This window comes from Colletotrichum aenigma (assembly GCF_013390185.1).
Source record: "Colletotrichum aenigma strain Cg56 chromosome Unknown KSG_Cg56_contig10, whole genome shotgun sequence".
Lineage (NCBI taxonomy): Eukaryota > Fungi > Ascomycota > Sordariomycetes > Glomerellales > Glomerellaceae > Colletotrichum > Colletotrichum aenigma.
The window spans coordinates 1,723,897-1,750,918 of record NW_023500916.1 but is presented as its reverse complement, the minus strand read 5'-3'; the positions used below and the strand labels follow the sequence as shown (position 1 = coordinate 1,750,918).

General features: G+C 48.9%; 6 protein-coding genes across 6 annotated transcripts; 1 reads left to right on the top strand and 5 right to left on the bottom strand.

Annotated features, from left to right (window-relative positions):
• Positions 1-412: 412 nt before the first annotated feature.
• On the bottom strand, positions 413-2,743 carry CGCA056_v014359 (Retrotransposon-derived protein PEG10; the record flags this gene model as incomplete). The annotated part of the gene is made up of 1 exon (XM_037329601.1): positions 413-2,743. The coding sequence occupies one exon, from the start codon at positions 2,741-2,743 to the stop codon at positions 413-415; it is 2,331 nt and encodes a 776-aa protein (XP_037171945.1).
• A 4,490-nt stretch (positions 2,744-7,233) lies between these two features.
• On the bottom strand, positions 7,234-8,526 carry CGCA056_v014358 (uncharacterized protein; the record flags this gene model as incomplete). Its single annotated transcript, XM_037329600.1, has 1 exon — positions 7,234-8,526. The coding sequence occupies one exon, from the start codon at positions 8,524-8,526 to the stop codon at positions 7,234-7,236; it is 1,293 nt and encodes a 430-aa protein (XP_037171944.1).
• A 4,017-nt stretch (positions 8,527-12,543) lies between these two features.
• Positions 12,544-13,358, bottom strand: CGCA056_v014357 (uncharacterized protein; the record flags this gene model as incomplete). The annotated part of the gene is made up of 3 exons (XM_037329599.1): positions 12,544-12,879; positions 12,966-13,194; positions 13,249-13,358. The coding sequence occupies 3 exons, from the start codon at positions 13,356-13,358 to the stop codon at positions 12,544-12,546; spliced, it is 675 nt and encodes a 224-aa protein (XP_037171682.1).
• Positions 13,359-14,924: 1,566 nt separating this feature from the next.
• Positions 14,925-15,842, bottom strand: CGCA056_v014356 (uncharacterized protein; the record flags this gene model as incomplete). Its single annotated transcript, XM_037329598.1, has 3 exons — positions 14,925-15,291; positions 15,352-15,503; positions 15,555-15,842. 3 exons carry the CDS (start codon positions 15,840-15,842, stop codon positions 14,925-14,927), a joined length of 807 nt encoding a protein of 268 aa, XP_037171681.1.
• Positions 15,843-20,039: 4,197 nt separating this feature from the next.
• Positions 20,040-21,327, bottom strand: CGCA056_v014355 (Satratoxin biosynthesis SC1 cluster protein 4; the record flags this gene model as incomplete). Its single annotated transcript, XM_037329597.1, has 3 exons — positions 20,040-20,490; positions 20,541-21,049; positions 21,106-21,327. The coding sequence occupies 3 exons, from the start codon at positions 21,325-21,327 to the stop codon at positions 20,040-20,042; spliced, it is 1,182 nt and encodes a 393-aa protein (XP_037172486.1).
• Positions 21,328-23,627: 2,300 nt separating this feature from the next.
• On the top strand, positions 23,628-25,218 carry CGCA056_v014354 (Reticulocyte-binding protein 2-like protein a; the record flags this gene model as incomplete). Its single annotated transcript, XM_037329596.1, has 3 exons — positions 23,628-23,732; positions 23,797-24,123; positions 24,184-25,218. The coding sequence occupies 3 exons, from the start codon at positions 23,628-23,630 to the stop codon at positions 25,216-25,218; spliced, it is 1,467 nt and encodes a 488-aa protein (XP_037172485.1).
• Between the last annotated feature and the right edge of the window lie 1,804 nt (positions 25,219-27,022).

The window sequence follows — 27,022 nt, the reverse complement described above, 5'->3', positions numbered from 1 at the left end:
TGGCCTTTGCTCCAATCTATCCGTGGGTTGCTTGTTCGTAGCCAGGGTAGTCCTAGCACTATGTCGTACGTTCCTAGATCGGCAATGTCGAATTGGATTCTTTCTTTTCGATTCAGGTAGCTCATCTCGAGGGGCGCAGTCTCATTATAGATGGTACCTCCTTCGTACTTGAATTCTTCTCCTTCTGCCGTGTGTAACTGATATGGTCGTTCTTTTCCTCCCCATCGTATTTCTAGCCTATTGATGGCTCGGGGGGCAATGAAGTTTGCTTCAGCTCCGCTGTCGATCAGCGCGAGTGTTATCTGCTGATTGATGGTAACTTCGAGTTCGATATTACCCTTATGTCCTTGTGACATTTGATGAATGGATCTTATGTCTGTTGCCTGTCGTGATCCGTCGTCGGTAGGCGAGTCTAGTTTTTTGACTGCTCTGGTTGTCCTGGGTAGGTGATTTGCTTTCCTTCTCGTCGTGCTTTTGCGAGGCTGTTTTCGCGGATCCTGACCTGTGGGGGTCTAGGTCCGTTCTTTGCGATTCTCCAGGTTCGTGCCTTTTCTTGGTAGTGGACTTGGCATTCGTCTTGTTGGCATTCGTCCCATTTCATGCTGTCGTCATGTTGACATCTCATGGGGAACTGAGGACTGGGTCTGAAGACTGCGAGGTTGTCTTCAAACAGTACCATAGTCCATCCGATCATGACGGAGGTCGAGTAGATCTCGTGGATAGGTTCGTCGTCATGTCTTCTGGGGTAGAATTGGTAGTCGTGCTTTTCTCCTATGTGTTCCTTGCATTTGTCGTGGAAGCACTGGGACCAGAAAAGGGTTCGGTGAAGCCGATGGTTGCTTCTTAGCGCGGGATGATCTTCCGTGTGTAGCTGAGGGGCGTAGCCTCGGTCTCGTTGGGCTGCTGAGGTGCCATAGAAGTGGCGTTGTTGCTTGTCTTGAAGCGTGTCGATTTCTTGGTATCTCAGAAGTTGCTTGGTTCTTCCTTCCTGGTCGTCGGGTTCTTCAGAGCTGGAGTCGTCCACACTGGGGGTGAACCCATAGGTGATTTCTGTCTGAGCGCGTTGTCGGGCAACGTCGCGAGGTTCATCCGAGTCATAGGAAGAGCTTTCTCCTTCTCCGAAAGTCCAGTTGTTGGTCATACTGAGGAGTTGTTGTTCCATCAGAGGATCGTGTTGGTGTTCTGGTTCTTCTTCTGATTCTTGTTGTTGGTATAGTCTTACTTGTCTGTCGTCTTCTTGCTGGATTAGCTCCATTTCCTTCTGGATTTGTTGTTTTTCGTGGTGGAGTTGTTGGCTAGTCATGCGGGAGGTGATTGGTTCTAGTCGCTGAATTCGTAGCATCTCGTTGAGTTGTTCAACTGGTTTTCTAGCCACTTTGCTGTTGCTGGAATGCATCATTGCCAGGGTCCTAGGGCGAGTGTCTGGGATGGTCATATCGTATCCAGACCGTCCAGGGTTGCTGTCCCTTGGGTAGTGTCCTGACATTTCTTTGTCTTCGAGGTGAATCCGGCAGTTGTCGTCGTAGCATCCGGTCCACGATTGGGATGCATGTGGGGCTTTTGCAATTGTGTTGACTTGTCGAGGTCGTTCTGCCACTGGTCTCCAGGGAAACTTCTTAGGCTGTCCGCAGTCTTTGGCGATATGGCCTTGCTTGTTGCAGTTGTAGCACTTGGGGTTCCAAGGTTTTTTGTTGTTGGGTTTGGTCATCATGCTGAGATCCATAGGTCCGCTGTGTTGTCCATAGGCGGTGCTCTGGCGGGTGTTATTCCAGTTGTTGCGGGGTCTGTTGTCGTTCCGCTGGTTGTTGAACTTCTGTTGAGGCTGCCATTGGTACTTGCGTCCTGAATTTGGGTTTTGTCGTTTCTCTCCTCGTTCCTTTCGTCGTTCATAGAGGCGATTATCAACCTTAATAGCATGTTCGACGTAGGCGAGGAAGCTAGGGGGTGTCTCTAGTTTGGCCATTTCGTCTTTGACCTCATCCTTAAGTCCTTGATAAAAGGCAAAAACTTTGCTTTCGTCGGTCATGTGGAGTCTTGCAGCTAATCGCCTAAACTCTGCGGCGTAGAGCGTAGCTGACTTGGTTTGTCGTAGGTGGGACAGGTCTCGCTCAGCCTGTCTTCGTTCATCGGGGTCAAGGAAGAGAGATTCTAGGGCCTTAACATAGCCCGTGAAGCTGAAGAAGATGTCCTTGACTTCTTGGCTGTATTTTTCGACAGGGTTGTCAAGCCATTCCTGTTGAAGGGGTTCGAACCAGGCAAGGGCTCGTCCCCGAAGGAAGGTGGCTGCGTGCACAACGCGTTCGGTGTCGTTCTGGAAGGTGTTTATGTGGAAGGCCTGGTAGGTTCGAACTTGTACCAGGTGTCCTTTGAGTTGTCCCGGGGTCCCATCGAAAGTGGAAGGCGTGTTGAGCTTGAGGCGTTCTCGTCCTTCGACTGGGGCGGATATGACGTTGGCGGCAGCTCGGAGAGTGGCGACTTCTTTCTCCAGATCCTGGTTCTTGCGGGCTTGTTCCTGGAGTTCGCTAAGGGCTGCGGCGTTCTGGTTGAATATTTCGCGCATTGCTTTGAAGTCGCTGTTGGTCTTGTCGAGCTGGCGCTTGAGTTCTTCGGTGTCGTCCTCGCTGTCTGAGTCGTCCTTCATCTTCTGGTCTCCTAGTTCTTGGGCTAGGTTTTGGGTGGCTCGTCCTCCTGAAGTGGACGAGGATCCCGGGGTAGGCGACTTGACAGAGGCGCGGGAAGACATTGTCGTTCGTTACTGTTAGTAGGAATCAATGGTCAACTTACTGAACAGGAGCAATCAAAGTGTTACGGTCAGCTATCCGACAGTAGGGTCTGCTAACAGAAGCTGGGGATTGATACGTTCTAACAGTACACGGGGTCGTGGTCGTAGGTCGTAGTTCGTAGGCTGTAGTAGATCGGGTCTTCAGAGGCTAAGGTGATCAGTCTTAGACTCAATAAGTGATTCGCAGTGAAGGTAAGCTGAGAGTATCCGTGAGGATAAATACTAAGTTGATTGCTGAAGAGCTATGGAAGTCTGACCATGAGCCAGGCTCAGGGTCATACTATATACAAGTCTAAGTAGTTTCTTTAAACTGAGGACCGATGTCTTCCGGGCGGTCCCCGGGTGTGGACCGCTTTCTTCATGTCGGTCCTAGATCAGGACCGCTTATCTCTCGTCGGTCCTTCTTATCGTCACGTGACTTGTACCATAGTTCTTCCGTCTCCGAGTGAGTCCCTGTTGTTCCCGTGATCCTGCAGTACAAATGTCTTATCCTAGCCGCCCGATGCCCAAGTGGGTCGGTCAACTGTTATCCACACATAACGGGTCGTAACACTAATCTCCTGCTGCAAGCCTATAATAGCAAGCCTATTAGCAAGCAATAGGCTAGGTGGTTTGTAGACTTACAGCCTGCTCTGAAAACTAAGTTTAATTATCTATATAATGATTAAAAGGCTTTTTAAGAAGATCCTAAGGTTATATCAAAGTAGTTTGCGCTATTATGCAACATAATAGCTAAGTATAGCATCTAAGAGGGGGACCTATATAGTTTTGACAAAACTAGCTTTATAATAGGTATGATCATTATGTTAATAGTGGTTATGTATACTGATTAATATAGTAAAGCAAAGTCTGTCCAGCCTAATAATTATAAATAAGCTATAGTTATTAAATATATTAATTTAGGTGGGTGGTATATCCCTCTGTTTATAATTGTTAAGGGTGTATATCACCTTACTAGTTAGACTATGGAATCAGGTTTTCTAAGTAACTAGGTGATTAAACCTACTGCTAATAGATAGATAGATAATTAGATAGGTCTTAACTAAATTAAATATTTTAATAAATATATTTAGAACTAAATAAAGGGCGTCTATTAGATACTGATTATTAACAGCTATAAAAGCTATTTATCAGCTAAATTTAATAATTACTATAAGCAGAATAATATTATAACTATTAGTATACCTATATATTTATTATATCTACTACAGCTATTAGGTATTACTTTTTATTAGCCTTTAAAACATATATATAGTAATAAAATTAACTAATTATTAGAGCCTCTATAAATCACATCACTAAGTCTGAGTTCTTTATTGCCTTCCACTAGGCCTATAATAAGGTTTTTAATCAGGAAAATATTAGGTCTGTTTTCTAAGGCGTTGGAATTTCACTATAGGACCTAGACCATATTATTAAAAAGCTTAATATATATTTATAGATGCTTATACCTCCTATAGCTAACCCTTTAACACCTCCACCTTAGCAGTTACAAACGCCTTCTAACTTATAATAAACTATCTTATAGTTTAACTTTATTAAAAGTTATATCTCTACTTATTAAGGAAGCTTATTAATATTAATTATTACTGCAGTTAAGTAATTATTAAAAGGTATATAAGTAATAGCTGTAAGGGGCTGGCCCCTAGGCTTGTTCAACGTAGAGGTGCCGTCGATTGACTATTCTAAGCTGAAGAAGGAAGAAAGGACTTTACAAGGGTAGGCACCTAACAGCGGTGAAGCAGGCCGGGTTAGGCGGCGTACTGCGGCAGAATAGTGGGTCCAACGGAGCCAGATCTCACTAACTGCTCCGGCGAAGCCGGAGATATCAATCCAGGCTCTAGCCCATGACAATAGCATACTTAATTACTATTTTAACTAATTAGCTTTATACCTTTAAGAATATAAATATAGCACTTATTAAGCGCTAGAGGGCTAAAAGAATATAGGTCCAGCTTAGAGGGGCACTTAGTATAGAGGAATCTTAGGTTTTGCTTGAAGGGAAACAAAAAGGGAAACATCTAGCACCTCAAGAGGACGACGAGGGGGGTCCATTAAAGAGAGCCCAGCCAGCTCGGAGACGCTGTGGTATATGTGGTGAGACTGAGCATAACGCGCGAACCTGTTCCAAAGATGTCAAACCCTCAGGAGATTCTGATAGCGATAACTAATAGTTGATTTAATACGTTATGGTTGAGAAATACTAGATATTATTGTGTACGTGGGAAACAAACGTCTGGCTGACTGGTCCAGCCGGCTGACTGATGAACCACGTTATATATAGAAACCTAAAGTTTCTATGTAAATATTAAGTTAAGACAAGCTTTATACCTATATAATAATATAAAGCTATATACTTCTAAGTATTTAGTAATATTTACTTAAAATACTATAAATCCTCTATTTATATAATAATAAAGTAATTAAAGTTTTAAGCTTTATAGAGATAGAAATAATATTATTTTTAGAGTATTTTTTCTTAAAGCTTTAACGATATTAAACTTTATTGTTTTAATTAGTAATAAAAAGTAGTTATAGTTTTATATTTTAGTTAGTAAAGTAAGGTATATTTATTATATAGGGGGCTTTATAGTAGTATTCTCCTCTATAATGTTTTTAGTTTTTATATTTTTTTAGATGATGTTATTCTTCTAAGCCTTATTAAAATGTATAATTTTATTATAATGTCTCTTAAGCTTTAGTAGGTATTTATTATTAGTATTTCTATAATTTCCTTTATAATTAGTATATTAAGTTAGGAGATAGTAGTTTTTATAAGCCTTTTTAGAATTATAGTTATAATAGTATTAGTTTTTTTTATATAGTTCAAGTTTATATTAGTTAAAATATTTTAACTACTACTTAATATTTATTTTTAGTTCAAGCTTAATAGTATAGTTATTATTTTATAGAGTAAAATGTTTAACTAGAAGTATTTTCTTAAACATAATAATCTAAATTTATAGAATTTATTTATTAATATAAGTACTTGTTATATATTTTACAGACTTAAGTGTTAATTACTAAAAAACGTTATTAGTAAACATTAGCTTTATATTAATAAACTCTCTTCTAAAATTAGAATTTATAATTAAAGTATTATAAATTATATATATAATCTAAATTATAAATTATGTAATAATATTTATACTAAATAGTTTAAATAGTTTAAAGCTACTATTAAATAGTCTCTATTAAATTTTATTAGAGTTTAAAATAAGCGTGAAATTAATTTAAATCCTAATTGTTTTTATAATATTACTATTTTATAGTTTATAATATATTTTCATCTCTTTACAGATGATTAATAAATATATATATTTAAATTTAATACTTTTTAGGATTTTAATAAAAAGTTAGTTATTTATAAACTTAGCATTTTTAAGCTATTAAACTTTATTTTAAACTATAATTTAGCTTTAACTAAGCTATATATTATAAGTTATTATTAAGTTTTAAATATTGTATCTACTATTTCTATAATTAGTATATTAAGCTATTTCTAACTAAAAGTTAATTAAGTTTCCTCTATTTTTAATAATAAAGTTATTAATAAAGTTAATAATTTTTAGCTGTTATCTATAGAAATTATAATTAAAAGCTATTATAAAGAATCTTTTAAAATATTTAGCTATTTTATAATATTATTCTTCTATTTTTAGTATTATAAAATATGTTTAGAAGCTATTAATGAAAGCTATTCTAATATAATTAAATATATTCTAAAAATTAATAATTTCACTTAATCTCTATATAATTAAAATCTAGTTTTAGCTTATTATTGGTTTTTATATAAATATATTATATATTATTTTCGAATAATTTAATAGTAATAAAATACTTCTCAAAAAGTCTAGTAGTAAGTTCTAAATAGCCTTTTTTTTTAGTTTTAAATAATAAAACTTCTCTAAAAAGCTATTAACAAAAATTAAAGTTTATTACAATAGTGGTATTTAGTAGTTATAGTTTTATAAATAGTAAGATAAACTAAAACTATATTACTAGTGTAACTAGGGGCTTAATACTAGGTATTTCCTTAATTTTAGCTATAGCTAAAGAAAGGAAGAAATTAGTAGTATTAGTGAATATAGTGTGGGTTAGTATAACGTACTAATAGTACGTGCTAAGAAAAATATAAAGAAGGAGTTATCAGTAGCGAGGGTAGGCAGTGGCGATGCCAATGCCAAATCCATTTCAGCTCTATTCTACAGGCTCGTGTGCAAAGTCTATGGCGATTCCATCCTAGTTTAGAAACAGCTTGGTGTCAACCTTCCTCTAATATCTCTGGTTCATACCACACCCCTTTCTAGCAGAGACCTAACGAATCTAGACAACGCCGGATGCATCTCATTGACAACGTTTAACCGTCTATATCGTTCCCTGCCAATGATCGCTTCCTTGACTTGCCTGCCGTGGGCATCTTCTTGTTCTCTGAATACGTCGGAGGTCCCTCAATGAGCGGTGAGGTCAATGACCTCAATCGACTTGAAGTCGTTGGACGTCTTGGTCGCTGGACCAGGGATAGGAGGGCCCTTATCGAGAGAGGTGGGGGCCGTGTCGATGGCGGGCTTATCGACGGTAGGCTTGTCAACGGTAGGTTTGTCGACGGTAGACTCGTCAATGGCAGCTGTCTGACCGTAATTGGTAGCCATAGCCTTGATCTGGATCGCGGCGTCCTTGTCGGCGTTCATCGTCTCGGGGCCCTGCTTGGCAACGCTGTCCTGGTCTGCAGTGTTCTCGGCCTCGGTGGTTGCATGATCATCGTCGGCATAGCCCTCATCATTCTTGATCTTGTGGTCAGCGAGGTTGACAACGCTGCTGGTGACCACCTCATTATTGCTGACGGCCTCATCGTTCAGGCCAGTAGCACCGGCGGTTTCGTGCGCCGACATCTCCTCGTACTTCGCAAGGCGGGCCTTAAGCTCGTCAATCTCTCGGTCAAGCTCCTCCATTTGAGAAGTCTTCTCTCCGATGCGACGGTCTCGGTCCATGTTATCTATGGCGGAGAGGCGCATCATCTCCTGCTCCTGCTCCAAGACACCGTCCGCTCTTTCCATCATCTTCTTCATGCACATCGACCACCCCGAAGACCAATGGCCGAGAGAGGCGTCTTTGGCTCTGTTGCTGCCATCCATCTTGAAGTAGTACTTGCTGGAGGGTTCCTTGCGCTCGCGATCCTCGATAATTCTGAAGCCTTTCATGTCGGCGTTGGCGCCGAAGTTGCCACCTATCAAGTGGTCCCAATCAGCCATAGCAAGATGGAGATCCCAGAAGTTGTAGTCGTCGTTATCAGGACCGGCGACAAAGCGCTTGGTGTCGTAAGGGCGGCTCTTGGCAAACTCAACCCAGGCTGCATAGAAAAGCTCAACAATGAACTTCCACTCCAAAGTCTCCTCGGCCGTAGCTGATGCGAAGATGTCGTCGCTGACCAGCATTTCCTTGACCCAATCCCAGAACAGGGCCTTTTCAATGTGCTGAGGGCCTAGGTCATTGACATTGGCCACCATAAGAGCAGCGCGGACGATGGAAGTGACTCGAGCAGCCACCTTCGTCTTCTTGGTAATGAACGGGCGGCGGGCAGGATCAAGGTAGATGAATCTGAACATAGGACGATGCCCAGTTTCGATGAGGTCCTGGGGAAGGTTCTTGTGCGCAGTCTCGAGATGGCCCGTGAACGAGAAACCTTTGATGGTCATGCTCTTCGCCATCAAGGAGAGGTGATGGGGATCGACCGCGAACGACATGGTGACTCGAGCGGAAATGAGATTCACTGTGACTGGAGATTAGATTATGAAGTAAGTGAGGGCTGGCACACTTGTTGACTACCTTTTCTGAGGTTGGTTGGGGGCGCGAGCTTCGGGACAAGAGGAAAATGGTCAGACGACAGCGACGGCCACAGCAAAACGGCGTTACTGATGCGGATGAGAATACAATGGAGAAAACGATGCAAGAAGGCGGCAAAGATGAAGCCAGAGACGACAGGAGGCGACGTCGAAAGGGGTTGCAAGGTTGACGCTGATTTTCGTCGCCGGTCAGGAAGCGTCGTAGGTGGATGTGGGAAAATAACAGTCGACGCCTGGGTGACTTGAGTGAAAAGAATATTTCGGGATGAAGGAAAGGAATGCAGTTCATAGGTACTGGCGAGCCTGAATTCACCTGCTTCCTGAAATCGAAGACAGCTTGGAGCACAGGTGAGGTGAAAGTAAAGTGGGGCGTTCTGCGGCTCAGAGGCTCCAGGGGCGGCACCAAACTCGCGGCATGCTATATCCTTTGGAATAATTCTGGAATCTGTCACCAAAGGGCGCTTCGCCAGCCACTGGGCCATTTGGCCTAGTTGGTTGTACCGTTGCGACCACGGGTAGCTCGGGTTCACTCGGCACGTGTGAATGAGGTATCTTGCCTGGCATATACTAACATTCGAATTCCGTACTGACCTGCCTACTCAATTTGGTATTTCTTTTTGGCAACTTTAATTTTTGTTTCCGCTAGAAAATGGGTCGGAATCTGTGTTTTTTCTTCTGTTTCTGCCATCGTGATGCTCATCTTTACGTGGAGGATTCGCGGTTTGGTGCCCCGCTCTGAAGCTCAAGTGCATTTTGGCCGGCCACATCCAGTACACCCCAATAGCTTAGCAGTCACCACCCCGACCTCAATAATCGCGGCAGGCACCGGCATCAACGTTCTTCCTTACTGCGACTAATTGAAACTCCCGTACCTTACCAATCGATGGACGCGAGGCAGACTCTTCACATTCCACGCTCCCCGGAAAGGTAGTGGTCTCCGTCATCGCTACTCCAGCCATACCTCAACGACCGTCGCTGTATTTCTACCATGGCGTCTGACCCGAAGCATTTTTGCGAAAAGGCTGAATCTTCTCCCCTCCTCTGGTACGTTCGATATATTGGCACTAAGGTTCCATGCTGATGGACTCACCTCGAACACTAGCTAGACCGTCAAGAACGTGCAAGAGCGACGAACGCAAGGACTGGACCCTACAGAACCCAACGACATACGAACCAGTCTTTTTGTCTTGGAAACGACCGTCATGAAACTCGAGATCGAAGCCAACGCCTACCAGGAGGCCATCAAGAAACAAGATCACCTCATCGGAGAAGCTTTCAATCTCTTGCAGGACCCATCATCGGGCAATCCAATGCGACAGACTCCTTCCATCATCGCCAAAAGCTCCGCAAAGTCCTGGACCGCCTCATTGGAGCACCTTTGGGACCTCTACACGGAGCGCGGAGCCCTCAGAACCAAGCTTATGAAGATTACCGAGGACAAGAAGATGGCGGAGCGTTCAGTGCAGGCGATCAAGAAAGCCCAAGCGTCTACGGGAGATGCTGCCGCGACTCTGGCGTCTGCCATGGGGGATCTTAATCTTCAAACCATGACGACAGCTAAGATTGAGGAAGCACAGAAGAAGCCGTTTGGTTCCAAGCAGCAGCGCAATCAGATCACGCGTTCAAATTGTGGGAATCTTGGAAAACCTGAAGCGAAGCTTCGTCAGACGACAGGGCCGTCGACCGAGACGGGGCGAGCTTCCCACGGAAGGTATTCTATTCGAATTGTCGAGGATAATGAGCCCTGGAAGACAGACGGTTACCGGGGTGACAACTTTTACGATCACTACGACCGTATTCGTGCCCTGGCTCGGAAGCGATGAGCTCACGGGCGGTCGACACTCTTACAGAAGTCATGACGCCCGCCGGCAACAACGGAAACACGATCACGTGGGCGAAATGACATATGAATCGTACTCTTCATGAGTAGCCCTCTGAGAACTGGGAGGACAGAGGTAGCAGTTTAGATTCATCGACGTAACTTTCAAAGAAACAAACAGTGACACCTGTTTTGTGACCTTTCCTGCTACCAAAACGTCTAAACAATGCCCGAAGGCATTGGCTGTATCCCCGTGGAAAACATCGAGTCACGGAGGTCCTCTTCACCGCTCCCCAGACGCCCCTAATAATCAAGCCGACTGACTAAAGGCCCTTGTGCGAGTACGTATTTGCATCATTGGACTCAGCTTTGACTTGGCTACGTAACTAGACAATGAACCTGTTCTTGTTTTTCGAGTCTGCCTCCCTCTGAGTAAGAAGGCTCTGCTGGTTCTTGACATGCTTGTTTGGCTCAAAGAGCCCCTGCTCCGGACGAAAGGTATCATCGTTACTCATTTTAAGTACGGGACTGGACAATGTTGTGTTGTGCGCGTCTCCTATCCCGATAGACCACTTGGTGCCGCTCTTCATTCATTCATCTCGGTCTCACCCATATCGTCAATCCGGGCCTTGCTGGCAAGGCTGTTGGCGTTGTAGCGATCCTGGAACAGGGCGCCAAAGTATGGTCCGTAGTGATCTGGCTGGTGGTACTAAGCAAGCGAGAGTGATGACATCTTCTTACACAGGCACTGGGATGTCGATAGCGGTGCCGTTTCTGTAGGTTCCTCGGAATGCCGTCGAAATTGCATGTTGACCTTGAGACTGTGTTTGACTGTCTTGTTGGCTTCGAACAGACGGATGCACAATGACAACATTGCGAGTTGCAAAGGACCCCTCACATTCCACATAGTCGGAGTCGTGGCGGATGAGATGTTTCAGACCGCTGTCCGTGTTACTGCCTGCGCTATTATGCTTGACGTTTCGATTGCCATTCCTGGCCTTGCTGTCATTGAAGGCTTGGTTGGCATTGAAATTGCTCGCATTGACCTTGCTCACATCATTGCTGGACTTGAAAGGCTCCTTGCTACTGTTGCATCGGCCGTTGGTCTCCTCTTTGACGAGTGTGTTCTTCAAAGACTCCCTAGCTGCGGAACCCCGAGGAGCTGTCGGAAGTTTGGAAGAAGTATGGTCTTGAACGCAGACTTCGAGACACCCATTGCAATCGTCTTGAGACTGATAGAGGTTTCATTGCACCTTACAGCACTTCGCATAGCAAGCCATGAAGATCGCTGAAGAATGAGACAAAAACAAAATCATTCTGAGTGAAGGCGATGAACATATCTAGAGCGTTAAGGCGTCAGTGTGAGAGAAGCCAGTCCGACAGTTGGCTCAGGAAAAACGGAGGGGCCGACAGCATTGTGGGTTGATCCGTTTGGGAACTGTTAGGGAGTGACTTCCCGCGAAGACAGTTGGAGAGTGGCAAGCTGGCACTCCGTAGAACGGCGATGGAGATAGCGAAAGATTGTGCTTGGTATGTCTACAGAATCAGAGCTGTTGCCTTGCCCAAATGCCTCACAACCTAAAAGGCCACTCTGGGTCAATCTCTGAGGTTGGCTGCCATAACAAATTCCTCCAGCTGACCGGTCGAAGTGATGCTGTCGAATCCTCATCATCGGTGCCAAGCTTATTGTCGATCTTATTATCATCTGCACGAGGAGAAACCTGGTGAGGAATGGAAGACTCGTGGGCTTACCCACGAGCCTCCCCGTAGATGATACGAGAGGAAAACAATAATGGATGAAGAAGGTTGACGCCATGATGCTCGGTCGGTTGGCCTGTTGAACGGCCTTGCGGGCCTTGATTGATCCACATAAAGCTTTATTGTGACGAGACCAGAACCTGACCGCAGGCAACAGTTTCTTGTTCCCTCGCAACTACCATAGAGACTTGAACAATCATTTCTTCTCTCTCACACAAACCCCCTCTGCGCTGAGATCAGCTCTTTGCCGGATAGAGTGGTGAAGCCAAGGTCCTGCGTTGTCCCAACGATGTCGTTACGACAGCGCGCAATAAGAGTTCCCAGGGATGAGATGTTGAATCTCAAGACAACAGATCGACAAGGACCCCCTCGTGGTTGTACGTATCGGGAGCAGGTATGCTCGCACCTCTCAAGGCCTCGTCCCGCTCCTCGACCAATGTGATGATCTCCTCCGCATGGCATTGCTTTTCGTAGTCCAACTCCTCCTTCAACGCTTTGTTCTTCTTCTCCGACTCGTGCAGAGCAATCTTGCCCTCGTGGACATCGCGAACAAGGATCTCGAAGGCCTGCTGCATAGGGTAGTCGGGTCTGACCGAGTTGGCCAGTTTCTCGATGCCAAGGCCCATGTCGTTGGCCAGGCTAACAAGAGTGGCCCGTTCTTCCGTCGCGAAGCTGATCTTGGCCGTCGTAGCTTAAATCTCATTGTGGAGCTTTAACACAATTGCCTGCAGGCGCTTGATCTCGGATTGAAGGCTGGCCGAACTAGCGTAGCGCCGCTTAGCCGTGGGGCAATTTGTTCGATGGCGTGAAGGGTCGTCTGCGTTTCGTCATGAAGTATGAGAGTCTTCTTGAGGGTCCACTCAAGGTCTTTGATCTTGCAGCCGAGATGATGAACACAGATCAAATCCCTGCTGGCAAAGAACTTCGAGAAGTGAAATGTCTTCTCCATCTTGGACAAACCACGATCGTCCGTGCTGATGTCGATGCTAGGCCTGAAGCTTTTAGTTCCACGCACCTAAGGGAAGGAAGGGCGACGAGAGACGTACTTGGACACCAAGGGACAGTCGCAATTGCGTCTCTGCGGGGGATGATCCCATTCCATGGTGTTCTCAGCAGCGCCGGTGGTGCCGGAGATTGCGGTAGCTTGGCTGGACATGGTGTATCAGGAGAGAAATTCCTGTTGTTGTCTGCTGGTGAAACAGGATCAGGGAATGAAAAACACAAAGCAAAGTAAAAGCGAGGCAAATGGATACCGATTTGGCAGAATCGATACGGTATTTTCACCGGCCTCAATCCCTCATCAGCGGTAAATGGCTCCTTATCAGTTGATTGCAACGCCTGGCAGGGCGAGAGTATCTTATCTCGGGCTGCCAGGACGTCTTCGCTCACCGCCTCGGCAAGCCTCTTTTCTGCCGGTGGGGCCTCGATTGTACATCACCAGCCACACCGAGCCTTTGATGTGATCGTGAACAATCATTTTGTTTTGCGCAAATTGAGCTGCTGCAGGATCTTAACAGCTGCTAAGCTGAGTGACACTTTGATGCCACCTTGCCACGGGGATTTGCGTCGCAACCGCACTGTTTCCCAATCTTCCCCCAAAACCAGCTGCAACCCACCGCATCTTAGCGCAGAGCCACAGTGCTGTTTTCGGTGCAGCCGCAGTGCATGATTGGCACGCGACATGGGTGGCGCCGAAACCTTGCCCTTGGCGTGCTTGGCTCCACCACCTTGATTCAACGACAACGCCATCTGGAATAGAATTTTGGCGATCCCGCGTAGTAGGCGTGCCCCGTCCAGGAACTGGTCCATCAAGAACATCAGGGTTAAATAACCGATGATGGCGAGTCTTGCGGAACGAAAGTGAACACTGAGGCTCGTCTACTCACAACAGACAAAGGTACCAACCAAGTGGCTGGGCGATGCAAACTGACCATTTCAGCGCCTGAATCTACCCGAGCAGCAGCATCAAGCCTTCGTTCGCTCTGGTGGCGCAATCGCCAAATCATACCTACATGGCAACGAACGATATGCCGAGAAACGAACTCGGCAAACACTAGTTGCATCATCAGCAGTGACAAAACACACACGTGCGGAAAACAAGACTTGAAAAAGAAAGGGGAAAAAAGAGTCAAAAAATGGAGTTGAACCCTTGCTCTCTGGTGGACCAGAGTGGTACTAATGAACCGGCGCGGCATGACCTGCAAGCCGGGGCCCTACGACTGCACCACCCGACTCAAACCAGCTCTTTTCCCCTAGGATTGCTGAGAATTCCCGATCGTTTCTTGCCTAAGACCCTCTCTCTGCTCCCACCCCCTGGAGCGACCCACTCAATTTTCACCTTTGCCTTGACTCAACCTATCAGAGCGCAGTTTAACTGAGGTAGCCGCTGTCATCACTGAATCTCAAGTGGTGAGCTCGTTTGCGCGCATGCCCTTTGTCGGACTCCATGATAGTGATGATGATGCAGATGTGTCACGAAAGGAAAATGTCCACGGAATTTGAAAATACGTGAACCAACGCTATTGAGAAAAAATTTGGAACCAACATATAACGTGGTGGAATTGACTTCTATCATCTCGTCCAAGTGATTCTAATCCAGCTTCAAAACCCATTCAATCCGACTTTCTGCATTCCAATCTCCCAGAGCAATTCCGACGAAGCTCAACGTCTTAGAAGCATGGAGTGAGACTTTCTCGAGCTCTCCTTACACCCACGGTGATGTTCAGACGGGATACGGGCACTCTTGCATGAACTCATCCAGGTCATCCTCCTTCCAAATACGCTTCTCAAAGATAGTCTCTCGCTGATTGAAGCCTGGGAGGATGCGAGACCACAGCCAGCGAAGTGTAGCACGCGAGACGGGCGCCTCGTCATCGGGTGCGGCTGGGGCGTTGCCAGGAGTCGTGGCGCTGGCGTAGGGTAGGCTGTCGACGATGGGGGTCGGGTTAGGCTCGGACGAGCTCGGCAGAGGGGCGCAAACGGCGACCTCTGAGTCAAGTACAGTGGGCCTGTCCATGTCCGCTGTCGTTGTAGAGACCGGTTGACTAGGCTTATCGGCAGGGCTGTCAAGAAGCAGGGGCTGAACATTGCTGGTGGGGTCGGTGGGAGCGACGAAGAGACGGGCGATATCATGCCTGGACGCGTTCTACTGATCCAAGGCATCAAGGAGCGTCTGGTAGGTCTCGTGGCCCTCTACAGAGCTCAGAAGATGCATGGCGAGGTAGTCGGCGCGAGCATCTGCGAAGCGATTGATGAGCTCCTCTTCGCGCTCTCCCATGGGGTTGTAGACCTCCCAGCTGCGCTTGACACGGAGAGTCAGGAAGACGCGCTGCTAGAACGTCTTCCGGCGAACATGCGGCAAGTTGCTGCGCAATTCCTCAATGCCGTCTTGGACCAGCTTGACGTGGTTCAGGGCGTCGGTGATCATGGAAGCCAGGCGGGTTCGGAGCTTTTCGAGGTAGACGTTGCGCTCGAAGTTGCGGGTCTTGTTGGCAAGGCGGCGACTCAGAAGTATGCAACAGGCGAGGTCGTCGCCCAGCAGGAAGTCGGCTCGGATGGTCCAAGTGAGGCCTGGAATATGGCGGAGGACGTCGTGGTTGACCCGGCGCGCGGCGGGATTGGTGTTGGCAGTGAACGACATCGTCGCGCGAAGGTACGCGGAGCCTGATCTGAGCGTCAGATAATGCTTGGAACGGCGGTCTTTATGATAGAATGGTCTTACCTGGCCAGCTGCGTCGAATCGGGGCCGCGGCCTGGCTTGATGAGTATGGTGCGTTGAGGAAGAAGAAAAACAAGAGGATGAAAATTCGCGAAGGAGATTCAGATGTAGGTAAAGTGGGGCGCGGGTTGCTAGCGTCAGTCTCCAGCACGCGAAAGGAATCAGAGCCGGGCCATGCGGAACCACGCGAGCCTTCCAAGTGGCTGATCGAGGAGTGAGATATGAATGATGTCTCCGATTATCTTACTGGCTCATTACATAGTGGATCAGAGCTGAAGCTTCCACTGGTCTGAGGCGTCCACAGCCTGCCGCACTAGTGGACCCAGGGTGCACGTCAAAGTGAGAGAGCACTAGGCAATACTACTGGTGAATGGTCAACTCATGGCATCATTGAACCAATGACCCGGCCTCTCGACCACTGGGCTTTAGTACGGATTGGGACGTGAGCCTCACGCCACTGGATGCGAAGCCTTGGTGGGCAGGTTAGAGTCATGTGTCGGAGTCTGTAGGGCCCCAGCTCCAATCGGTGGCGCCGAGCCTGCCAAGTGCTCGTGGTTCAAAACCACCCGGTGGCTTCTTTTTCGCTTTTTCATTCCCAGACCGGCTATGCATCTTCACTGATGGTTCATCAATGGCAGGGCGGTGTTCATTACGCATAAAGATTTAAGCATGAGAGAACTATTTTTCTTCCACCTTCCGAAACGCCATACGACAGGGTTCGATTAGAGAAATAACCATCGTATGAACAAAATCGTATGAACTGAATTTGCATGAGGTATTGCTTTAACACGCATGAATGGACGTGATAAGTCAAGTACGACAAAGGGTAGATGAGGACTCGTATAATGATGATAATTGATGCAGTATGAAATCACTCATCCATCCACGCTCGAAGACCTCTGTCATTATCTAAACTTAACATCTTCAGATATCGTGATCACTTAATCGTTCTTCAGGACGTGTTCCGGTACAAAGCCGGGAATTATCGCGAATCATGATGTTCGTGTTGTTGATCTGAAGTCGTTGATCTTTGGGACGTGGCATCAGGGCCACTTGATAACGTGTAGTTCTTTTGCGGGCTTTGCGAAGCTCGAGTGCGCATATTGGACAGCTCAACCGCTGGACCGGACCTCGGGTAGGCTTTACGAGATGAACAGCCGCTCGAGCTGGCCAAGGGTCTCGGCGAGAGCATCGATTGCTGTTCGTTGACGACCTTTTCAAGAAATGTTGCTTTGAATCCTTGTCAGCCTTTCCGTGCTTGAGTCTGATTATGTAGAAGTTGAAACGCACCCATTTCATGGATCCAGCTGGATGGCGAGGGTTGGATATTGCAAGGTCTTGGTCTCGACATCGTCGTTGACTCTTGGGTGAGTGATATGTCGGTGTCAGAGTCTGTTGCTGTGATGGAGGACAAGCGATTCTGAAGAGATCTTTGACAGATAATTGTCGGTGCCATTTACAAAGAAAATTGAAAGAGATTGATACTGTTCGCGGGCTTCCCCAAAAAGGCCTGAAAGCCGTGGTGGAATACGAGGTGGACAAGGTGGACAAGTTGGACGTCGTGGCTAGACCTTCAGGCCAATCTTTGTTGCTGAAAAAGGTCACTATTAGCGATTTCTCCTTTGCGCATGCGATTCCAGATCGGGCCTCTTAACTAGGTCTGCGGCAATGAGCCTCTCCGTTTGTCCGTCTCAATTGTGTAAATGCAGATGGAAACTCGAGATTTGACAAAAAAGAGCTGCCGCAAAGCATCCAAGGTGTCAAAGACGCCATCTCATCTTCGCAGTCGGCGACCTTGCTCCTTCAAAAAGGGAAAACGGCATGCTACGCCACGCCAAGACGCGCTGTCCGCCCATTTGTCCGCCGCCCTTCATCGTGATCGCGTCAAAGGTCGCCGACCAGTCGGCACCGTTCCCACCAACCACGCAAACCCAGTCTAACTAGATGTCAACCCATCAGCCGAAGTGAAAAGACGACGACGAGAAACCGGCGACAGCGATGAAATCACCTCCCGCGGCGTCCCGTCCGCTCAAAAGTGGTTCCGATAACGAGAAGGCTCTTTTGACCTCGCTGAGCCCCCGCAGTGTGGGATGCGTCGGCACTTCGCCGCCGCCGCCCGGCGTCTCCGGCCGAGTGGCGGACATCGGAGGAATTAAATCAGGCCGCGGGAACGAGTCCGTCATGTTTTCGTATGTGGGATAATGGGTAGCCTGCTTCGGGGTCAACGGCGTACCGCCGAAACGTCGCCAAGCCACCCCAGAGTCAGGTGAAGCCCGACGTATCTCCGTTCGCTCGTCTCCCGGCTGCCCGCCGCGGCGGCCAGAGGGGGGGGCGAGCGCTGCGGGGCGGGAGGCGTTGGCGCCGAGAGAGACGGGCAAACACCCAAGAAACTCCCAAGATGTGCTACGAAGCTTAGCCTTTGCAGATCCTCCTTCCGGAGGGGCTTGGCGGGTTTCTTGGTGCGACGATGGCACGTGGGGCGGCTGGCTTGCTGGTTTGGTGATGGGAGAAGAGGGAGTATGTGGCTGGGCTGTGGTTGGTTCAAGCTTTCCCGCGGCGCAAGCAGCAAGCTTGGCCTTTGACGTTGTCTCGGGTCGCCGAGTGGACGGTTCCTGGAGGGCGAGCCGGGGTGACCCCGACGCAAGAGTTGAAACATGAAACAGGAGTCCCCTCGAGTCAAGTATGGGAAATTTGAGCAACGTTTTCTTGTCGGTAGGAGGAGACCAAAACCAGGAGCTGCTTTCGTAACCAGCGGGGTGAGAACCCGATGGATTGGACCGAGGAGAAACTCCGACTGGACAGTCGCCCATGGCCGCAGTGGCGTTTGGCGATTGTTGGAGGTTCTTGGAATACGTCGTATCTCGAGGCAAGAGTAGGAAATTTGCCCGCATACTCTGCCGAGTGATGGTTCTGGCATCGGTTGCGTCGTCTAATCTCTGAATGGTTGCTGCTGCTTTGGCCCGTCGAGGTCTGAGTTGCCACGCTTCACACGCGTCCCACGGAGGCGCTCATCTGCCCGAGAAAGACGCTGATGAGGTTCAAAGAATGCGCACGTCGACTTGGCAGTCAGGATGCAGCGCACGCACTTTGTTGTTGCTCGAAGAATGGTCGGTCATGGACATGCGACGGAGAGATGCAGCGGGCTCGGGAGCGGATACGGGATGTGGGACACCGCCCTAGGGAGGCCCCAAGACCTCGAGGTTGACGTTGGTTGGTGCTGCAGGTGCTGCCCGGGCTGCCTGGTGCTGCACCACCGTTTGGGTGACGGGCCAGCGGGCTCCAGCGGGCGAGCGGGATTCGTCCAGTGCTGGGGGGGGGGGGGCTACCCGCTGAATAGACTTCCAGCGGCTGCAGCGGCCCCGCTAGCTTCTTTCAGTGTTTCCTTTAGCGTCCACTTAGCACTCGCTTAAGCCCCACCCAACCAGCTGCTGCCCTGCACCTTTTCAGGAACAAAACCTCGAGCTTGTTGGGAGGCATCCAGGTTGAGTCCAAGCCCATACCACATTGGCGCTTGCTGTGCGAAAGACTGGCTGGAAGCATATCGCGAGGGGAGGACGGAGATTGGGCTGGGCTGGCTTCGATTGTTTCGTTTGTTCGGCGTCGATTGAGGGTCCCCACTCTAATCGTCAGCCATCGGAACTCTTTTTGGTCGTCTTTTGTCGTCGGAGATTGGCTGAGAGGGGCGGACTTTATTGGACTCGTTGAACAGAAGCGGGAAGGATGACTCTTTTCTGTGTGGGAGCCGCGGGTTCAGCTGATGGGAGGTTCGACGATGGATTACGTGGGCTTTTGTGGCATAGCGCTGTCAGCTGGGTCACGGTGTTGGCTTGGCGATGTTTTGCGCTCATGTTGCGTTTGGCTAGCGGTGACAGCGTTTTGGAATGCGACATCAGTCTGTGGGATCAATGGATCTTCGTGAGAAAGGAAATATTCATGTTTTGTCATTACTTCGTCTGCTGTTTGATGCCATCGTTTGCGGACACCCTGTAAAGTGCTATGTACTGAAGTCAAGAATGACTTGATCTTTGTTACTGAAAGAATCGCCCAACAGAATTCCTGTGATCCAAAGTCAAGGCTTTGTGCCGAGCCATGTTTTCGGGTGCCGCTCGTGGCTTTACTTCATATGCGGTTCTCCATCATCTCCTTAATTGCCACCTTACTTTCCCTGTCCAGCTTCGTGCTTACACGTTTTGGTTTCGTTTTTGATTCGTACTTTTCGATAGCCTCAAGCTCCAGCCCGAGGACCTCCTCGATATCCTTCATTTTGAAGTCCGCTTGCCTAGGTGTTGGGTCATTTCGCCAGGTTGATGCCTCGCTGTCCCACGAGCCGCCGTGCATGTCGTCTCTTCTCCTCCGGAAGCAGCACGGGAAGTGTCTGCTTGTCCAAATAATAACACGGTTGTATGTCTCTTCTACCAGCGGCCTGATTCCCGGAATAGAAAGGGCTATTAGTGTTGCACCAATCTCAGCGACCTCAATCGCTAGCAAAGGGCTGTAAATCCATGACTGGTCGGGCTGCCATTGGCCGTTGATGACCAGTATGAGACGGACAACAGAGATGGCGACGACACTGCTCACGTTAATTGTTGCTCTTCTCCTGGGCAGATATATCCGACTTACAGAATACCGGGAAGCAAGATGCAGGCCAGTTGGATCTTGCGCTTCCTCGTCATTTCCAGCATCCTCAGCATGGCAACCGGGATTCCGAACAACACAAAGTCGCACAGTAACGAGACGGCGGAGTTGATTCCGTACACAAAGCCCCAAGGTAAGCATTTGAACTGGTTGAACTGTGTTTGCCACTCGTACGGCCAGATGGCTGTTACCGGTAGACAGTGGAAGACGATGAGTAGCATCTGCGTCAGCCACCCGACGAAGAGAAAACCTGCGAGGCCTTTGATCGATCGGAGAAACCCGTTGTGAATTCCGCACACGCGATAGTAAAACGCCAGTCCAGAATACCGACAGAAAAGCAACGCCGTCGAATAGATAAGATGCGCCGTAAAATCGAGAATTTCCGTTTCTTCCAGGGTATCCTGCGTCATAACATACTGGATATACTCAAAGTGCCGACCCGATCCGATGTTGATGAGAATAATACATAGAGGCACAAACGCAATGAACATCGCCTGGTCACCATCGTATTAGCACTAGTACTCAGTCACCACCTTGAATTTGTCCTCACCATTCCGATAACAGCAAGCGCGTCATCAACACCGAAGCTTTTCCTCAGGAAAAATCTCGAAAAGGCGCGGCCATTGACAACCACCAGGGTCAACACGAACATGGCGATGGACGCCGCCATCGACGGCGTATCCCGATCCTCATCGAGGTACGCGACGCTGATCTCCTGCGGTATGCGACCGGCCTGGAAGGCATCTGCAACTGCAGCGTCGCCGCCGGTCATGGCGACGGTTATCGTTGTGCTGTTGACGAACCAGTATGGCGTGGTACCATTTCCCGTGGCGTCTAGCAAGAGAAATCGCACACCTCGTTCCCTTGCGAACGTCTGCGACGAGACGATATACGAAAAGAATGCGCACCCCCTCAACAACTTATGTATATTGCAACCCTTCTATTACCCGCTCCTCTTGGATGTGCCCTCCCACCCTTCTAGCGGGATAATGCGTTCTCCCCTGCATTCTGAGTTCGGATCCGATCGGATGACACAGATTCGCCAACTCTAACGATGGTTGGCATGGATGGGTGGGTTCGCTCCAGAGCTCGCATGGCTTGGCTTCCATGCCTAACAGAGTGAGGCTGCCAAGAAGGTTAGCGCTTGTGTCTGGACTGATATAAAGCTTGGAAAAGCTTACCTCTCCAGCCTTTTTGGGGGAGGACGTCCGTGCCATCGGCAGTTGGCGAAGGCTGCACTCCCTTGTGTCGCCGCCACCGTTGACAGATTCATGTCAAACTGATGGGCACAATCAATGATAATTATCCCCTTTGCCCTGAGAATCGAATTGTTCTGATGGGTGCGTCTTTTCGAGGATACTGATCACCCGCGGGAGAGGGGCGTAGATGGTGTTGCGGTTCACGCCGTGGGTTAAGGTCGAGCGTTGAAGCTTTGTTCACCCGCTGTCTGGCATCCATCCCTGCTTAGCGTGCGGCTTGTGGGGGAAGGGCGGAGGCCAATCGTGATCAAAAAATGAAATGCTCGGAGAGTCCGTTCTGCGGGGGATGCTTCCCAAACACATTTGGCAAATCCCGGCGATTGAAGTGGAGCCTGCGAAGTTGGGTTTGGCTCGGGGCCCATCTCTCGTTCCGGGCGAGGAGCATTTGTGTGGTTCGTGATATGAACCAGGGTGGTTAAACGAACTTGCGGCACAAGGCAGACAAAACGTTGGCGTCCCGGAAGCACTGGAGAGCCCAGCTCCGCAACAGAATGACTCGTCCTGGCGGCTGGAGGACGACTCGCGCTCGGTATCTTGGGGCTGTTTTGCTCGTGGGCGTTTGCAATTGCACGATCGTGGGGGAGAGATCAGACGTTGAAACATGATTCGACCGTCTCAGATGCACAAAAGGTCCGAAAGTAGCACGGGTGCCTGAGAGAAGTCAGATTCCATGGAATATTCTCCCATCGTCAGTCCATTCGCGCGACTTGGTCAGTCGTTTTTTCTCGTTCGGGGATGGCGTATCTTGCGGCCTGATGCGAGTGCACATCAATGATGCCATGGTTGAATTTGAGGCGAACCATTTGGCAGGGCACATCGTCGGTTGAGAGTTCAGCCTCGATTCTGATACTTTGTTCAAGTTCCTTGGTTGTTTGCGATGGTCGATGAAGGGTCCATTTTATATGTCAATGTTGTCCCGCCAGACAATTGGAAATATTTATGATATCGTGCCAACTTGACGATCAGCCCCCTGTCGTTCAACCCGAGCTCAGCGCATCGTCCACCCATGGATGGTGGTTGATGAATGCTTCCGTGCCACGACAGACATCGGGGAGAGCACATAAGTGGACTCTGTCGGAGGACAAGCCATGTCATGCTGCGATCCGTCAAAATCATGTCGATGTGCTACACATACACGACGAGAGGTCCATCCTCGCAACCCGACGAATCGGCGGGATGGGGCATGAACGGTCACCTGACAATCTTGCGATGTGAGATGCTGCTGAGAGTATCGTAGAGGGTTTATTGATGCAACGATGGACTACAGACCAAATCGTCATCGAGTCACTTTGGATCTATGTATGTGTTGTGCGGTGGGGAGAAGACCAGACTGCCTGGGGGTTTGCCAGCATCCAAGGCAGGTGCCAATGAAGCCAGGTAGCTGCCCTACATAGTTCGATGTTTTCCCGGTGAGAGCTGAGGTCAAAGACGAGGCAAATGGATGGCCAGTGGCATCCTCCTGTGTGGGGCACCACGCTCTCGCCGAGGGCACTGGAACCACACTCGGCCCTGGGCACTGAATTTATCGCGCTTCCTTTTCTCTGTTCACAAGTAACCACATCCAAGCAGCAACCAACACAGAGACATCAACTTCGGCCTTTTTGGGTTCTTTTTGTTTTCTTTTGTAATTGTTACCAAAGGCATCTTTCATACGACACAAATTGGCTTCAAAGCATTTGTTATCGCCAGATTCTGTTCTTTTATTGCTCGGTGGCACCTGCAAACGAGTCTTTGTCTGTTCCACGAGGTTTGCTGGTAATGTATAGCTCCATTGCCTCACTTTAGATCTTGGAAGCAATCTGGCCCAGAGCAGATGGCATCATCCCGCGCCGAAGGCGAAAATGGGGGATCTAGCCCCAACACGTCGTCTTCTATCATCGGCCAGAACTCTTCGCAAAGTTTCCAAACGGGCCTCGCGGTATGAACCTGCTGCCCTTTTACTCCGAATACCTTGTCGTTCTACTTGCTGATGATATTTGCAGTCTTCTGAGACAGGGCCGTCAACCCCGAGATTCCCAGCCAGTGTGAACATAATCACCAGCGGCCAGCTTGTTCGCATCCAACGATACCTCAGGCATCCCGGACTCGACCTCCCAGCGGACGTCATCACCTACAGGAATGCCGACTTAGCCATTGCTCTGGGCGCCTGTGATGACAACTTGGATCCGAAGGGCCCCGATGTTTGCGTGCCGGAGGCCCAGATGCCCCGCCATGTGTCTGGCCACGTCGAAGGGGTTTTTCCCGCAGCGTTCAGTGTACTCTACAACCAAGAGGAAATGGACCAAACGATGCCATTGACGTGGCAGCAGGTTCAGATGACTCTCGGAAAAACCAACCCCATCTAGAAGACAAAACTTGTGCCTGAGCAGATCCGTGAGCTTGTTGACATTTATGTGGCCGCCCGCGAAAGATATCTCGGCGACCCAACAGAGACGAAGGGCGATCACAGCCAGAGGCGGTTTGTCGAAAATGTTGACAAGTGGATTGCGATGACGAAGAATCGAGGTGCGATTTCGGATGAGCTTACGTTCCCAGCCAAGACACGATGGGCTATCGCAAGCGATCCGCTCCATTCACGATGGAAAGAATCGACAAAGAGACAGTTGGTTGAGGAAAGCAGGGAGGAAGACCGGAAGTGGAAAGCGCAGAAGGAGACGGAGGTGAAGGAGAGGGAGCTCGAAGAGAAGAGACTAAAGCTACAGAGAGAGCAGAGGGAGTGGAAGCAGAAGCAGAAGGAGTTCCAGGAGATAAAAGAACAACTGCAAAAGTCGCGGAGAGCGCAGAGGGAGTGGGAGGACAAGGTAAAACAACGGATAGAGAGGGAAGAGAAACAGCAGAGAATAGAAAAAGTACGAGAAGAGAGAGCGCGGAAGGAGCGGGAGCAGAAAGAGAAACAGCAGAAGATAGAGAAAGCACGGAAGGAGAGGGAGCAGAGGGATGAAGAGCGTAAGGAGAGGGAGCAGAAAGCGAAATTAGATAAGTCAGAGAGAGCGCGGAAGAAGAGGGAGCAGAAGGAAAAGGATCGGGAGCAGATGCTACAGAAAGAAAGGATCAAGCAGGAAAGGGAACATAAGGAGAGAGAACAGAGGGAGATAGAGCAAAAGGAGAAAAGGCAGAAGGAGACGGAGCAGAACGAGAGAGAGCAAAATGAGAGGGAGCAGGAGGAGAGAGCGCGGAAGCAGAGAGAGTTGAACGAGGATATCGCAAAAGAGCGGACAGAAAGGGAGTGGGAGGCGAGGGAGTGGAAGAAGAGGAAGAGAGACTCCAACGGCCAGGCTCCTGGTGTTGCTATGCGACCAGAAACCCGCTCATCAAATGCTCCCGAGGACGCGGAAGGCGTTCGACGAAGCCACCAACCACAGATACGCCCTCGCAACGCCAACCGAGAGCATAGAAGGCGGTGAGCAATTCATCACAGAGCAATATCCCGCGAAAGGCGACACAGTGCATGCCAAATGGCTGGATGTCATTCACTCGGCATGTAAGGCACTTGGAGCGCTGTTGGATTGTAAATGAATCACGGCACCTTAGAGAGGAACTACTCTGCGGTGAACCGATGGAATGGTAGTTTATAAGTATAAATGTCTCGTGGAAAGCCCAAGTCAAGCAGCTTCTTTTCTCAAACAAACACACACAACACAAGCCAAGCACCATAACATTCAAGCAGAAAACAGACGTTTGACAGCCAAGACTCTCGACAACATGGCAAACTCTCCCTCTCTCGGAGCACCCTTCCTTCCCAAGCCTGCGCCCAAGCCTGGCCCGCCTCCCAAGCCGACTCCCCAGCCTCTGCCTCCGACCAAGTAAAAAGCCGTCATGTTTGGCCTGGAAAATGGGTAATGAACGGAGTTTCGACATGGCGTAAGACTTGAGAAATAGACAATCTTCGGTAGTTTCATAGTATTCAATTGATTAGTTCAGTCATATTCAATATGTTTTCAGACCATTATTGCATGGAATGCAGTTGCTTGCTTTTGATGCGTCGTGTGGTGGGCAAGCCAGCGCCGGGAGCCGACGTGGTGGAGTTGCTGGCGATGCTGCTCCATGCGCGATGTTTGGCGCAACAGCTTCAAAGCAAACTCCCTGCGAACGGCTAGTTAAGCCGGAAATTGGACTGCTCGTTGCCTGCTGCCGCAGGCGGCAGTATTTAAGGGGGTTGTCCGGTCGACTCGCCACGACCCAATTCAGAGAAGAGGAATGGCTCTGTAGATGGATGACAGATGGCGCGCCCACCTCGGTAATGATGTCTCATCGGGCCCTCGGGAGATTTCGCCCTGCTAAATGTAGGAGGGTCAGGGTTCCGTATCAGGTGGTGGCAATACCTCTGTGTTTTTGTCTCTCATTTTCGAGCCTCAGTCTTCTTTTATCACATGCGTACGAACAGCTCAACATCTTCCATAATAAGCCTGCCACAGCTTCCTCTTGGTTCTGCTCAATCACGAGTCGCCCCTTGCTAGGGTGCAGAATCTTCTCGTCATCTCGGTTTTACTTCCAGCTTTTCATCGCAACCATGGAACACTGCCAGACTTGTCGCGCAGCCGAACGTAGCTTTGACATAGAATAAGTACTTCGCGACCTTATGTTTTTCACGAGGCTGTCCAATCCAAGTCAGCAATCATTCCAGTACAGTCGTTTCCCGCGATCGTTCCTCCTGTAGTCTTCCTCGCTATTGTTGCGTACCTCCACTCCCTCCACGTAGGTCGAGGCGAGGGGGTTGGAAATGCCATCGCATGATGACGTGTAATACCGTCGTCCCAGTGGAAGTCTCATGAGAATTTGCACACATAAGCAAGCTGCAGGTTATTCCCAGGACGCCCAACCGCAGCCCGAAATTTGTAACGTATCCAGCGCTATACAAGAACATGAAGATCACCTCAAACGACGATGGGCAGGGGAGAAGTAATACACTTTGACACGAGTTCTCAGTCAACCTTAGTGCTCTGCCAGCATCAAATTATTGATCTACGAGACAGACTGATGGAACTGCTCATTTGGGAGCAAAGTCGTGGAGACTTCAGAAGAATGTTGGCATTAGTACCTCAGAGGCAAGGCCCACATTGCAGTCAGAAGTGCTGCTGGTGATTGGGGGGTTGCACAAAGTGCACGCGATTGGGAAATTTTGTCGTGGCTGGGTGCCTTGCGCCCCAGGCAACAGCCTACTTAAGGGGGTTGGCTGCCCAAATTCGCAACCCAATGTGAGAGGACGAG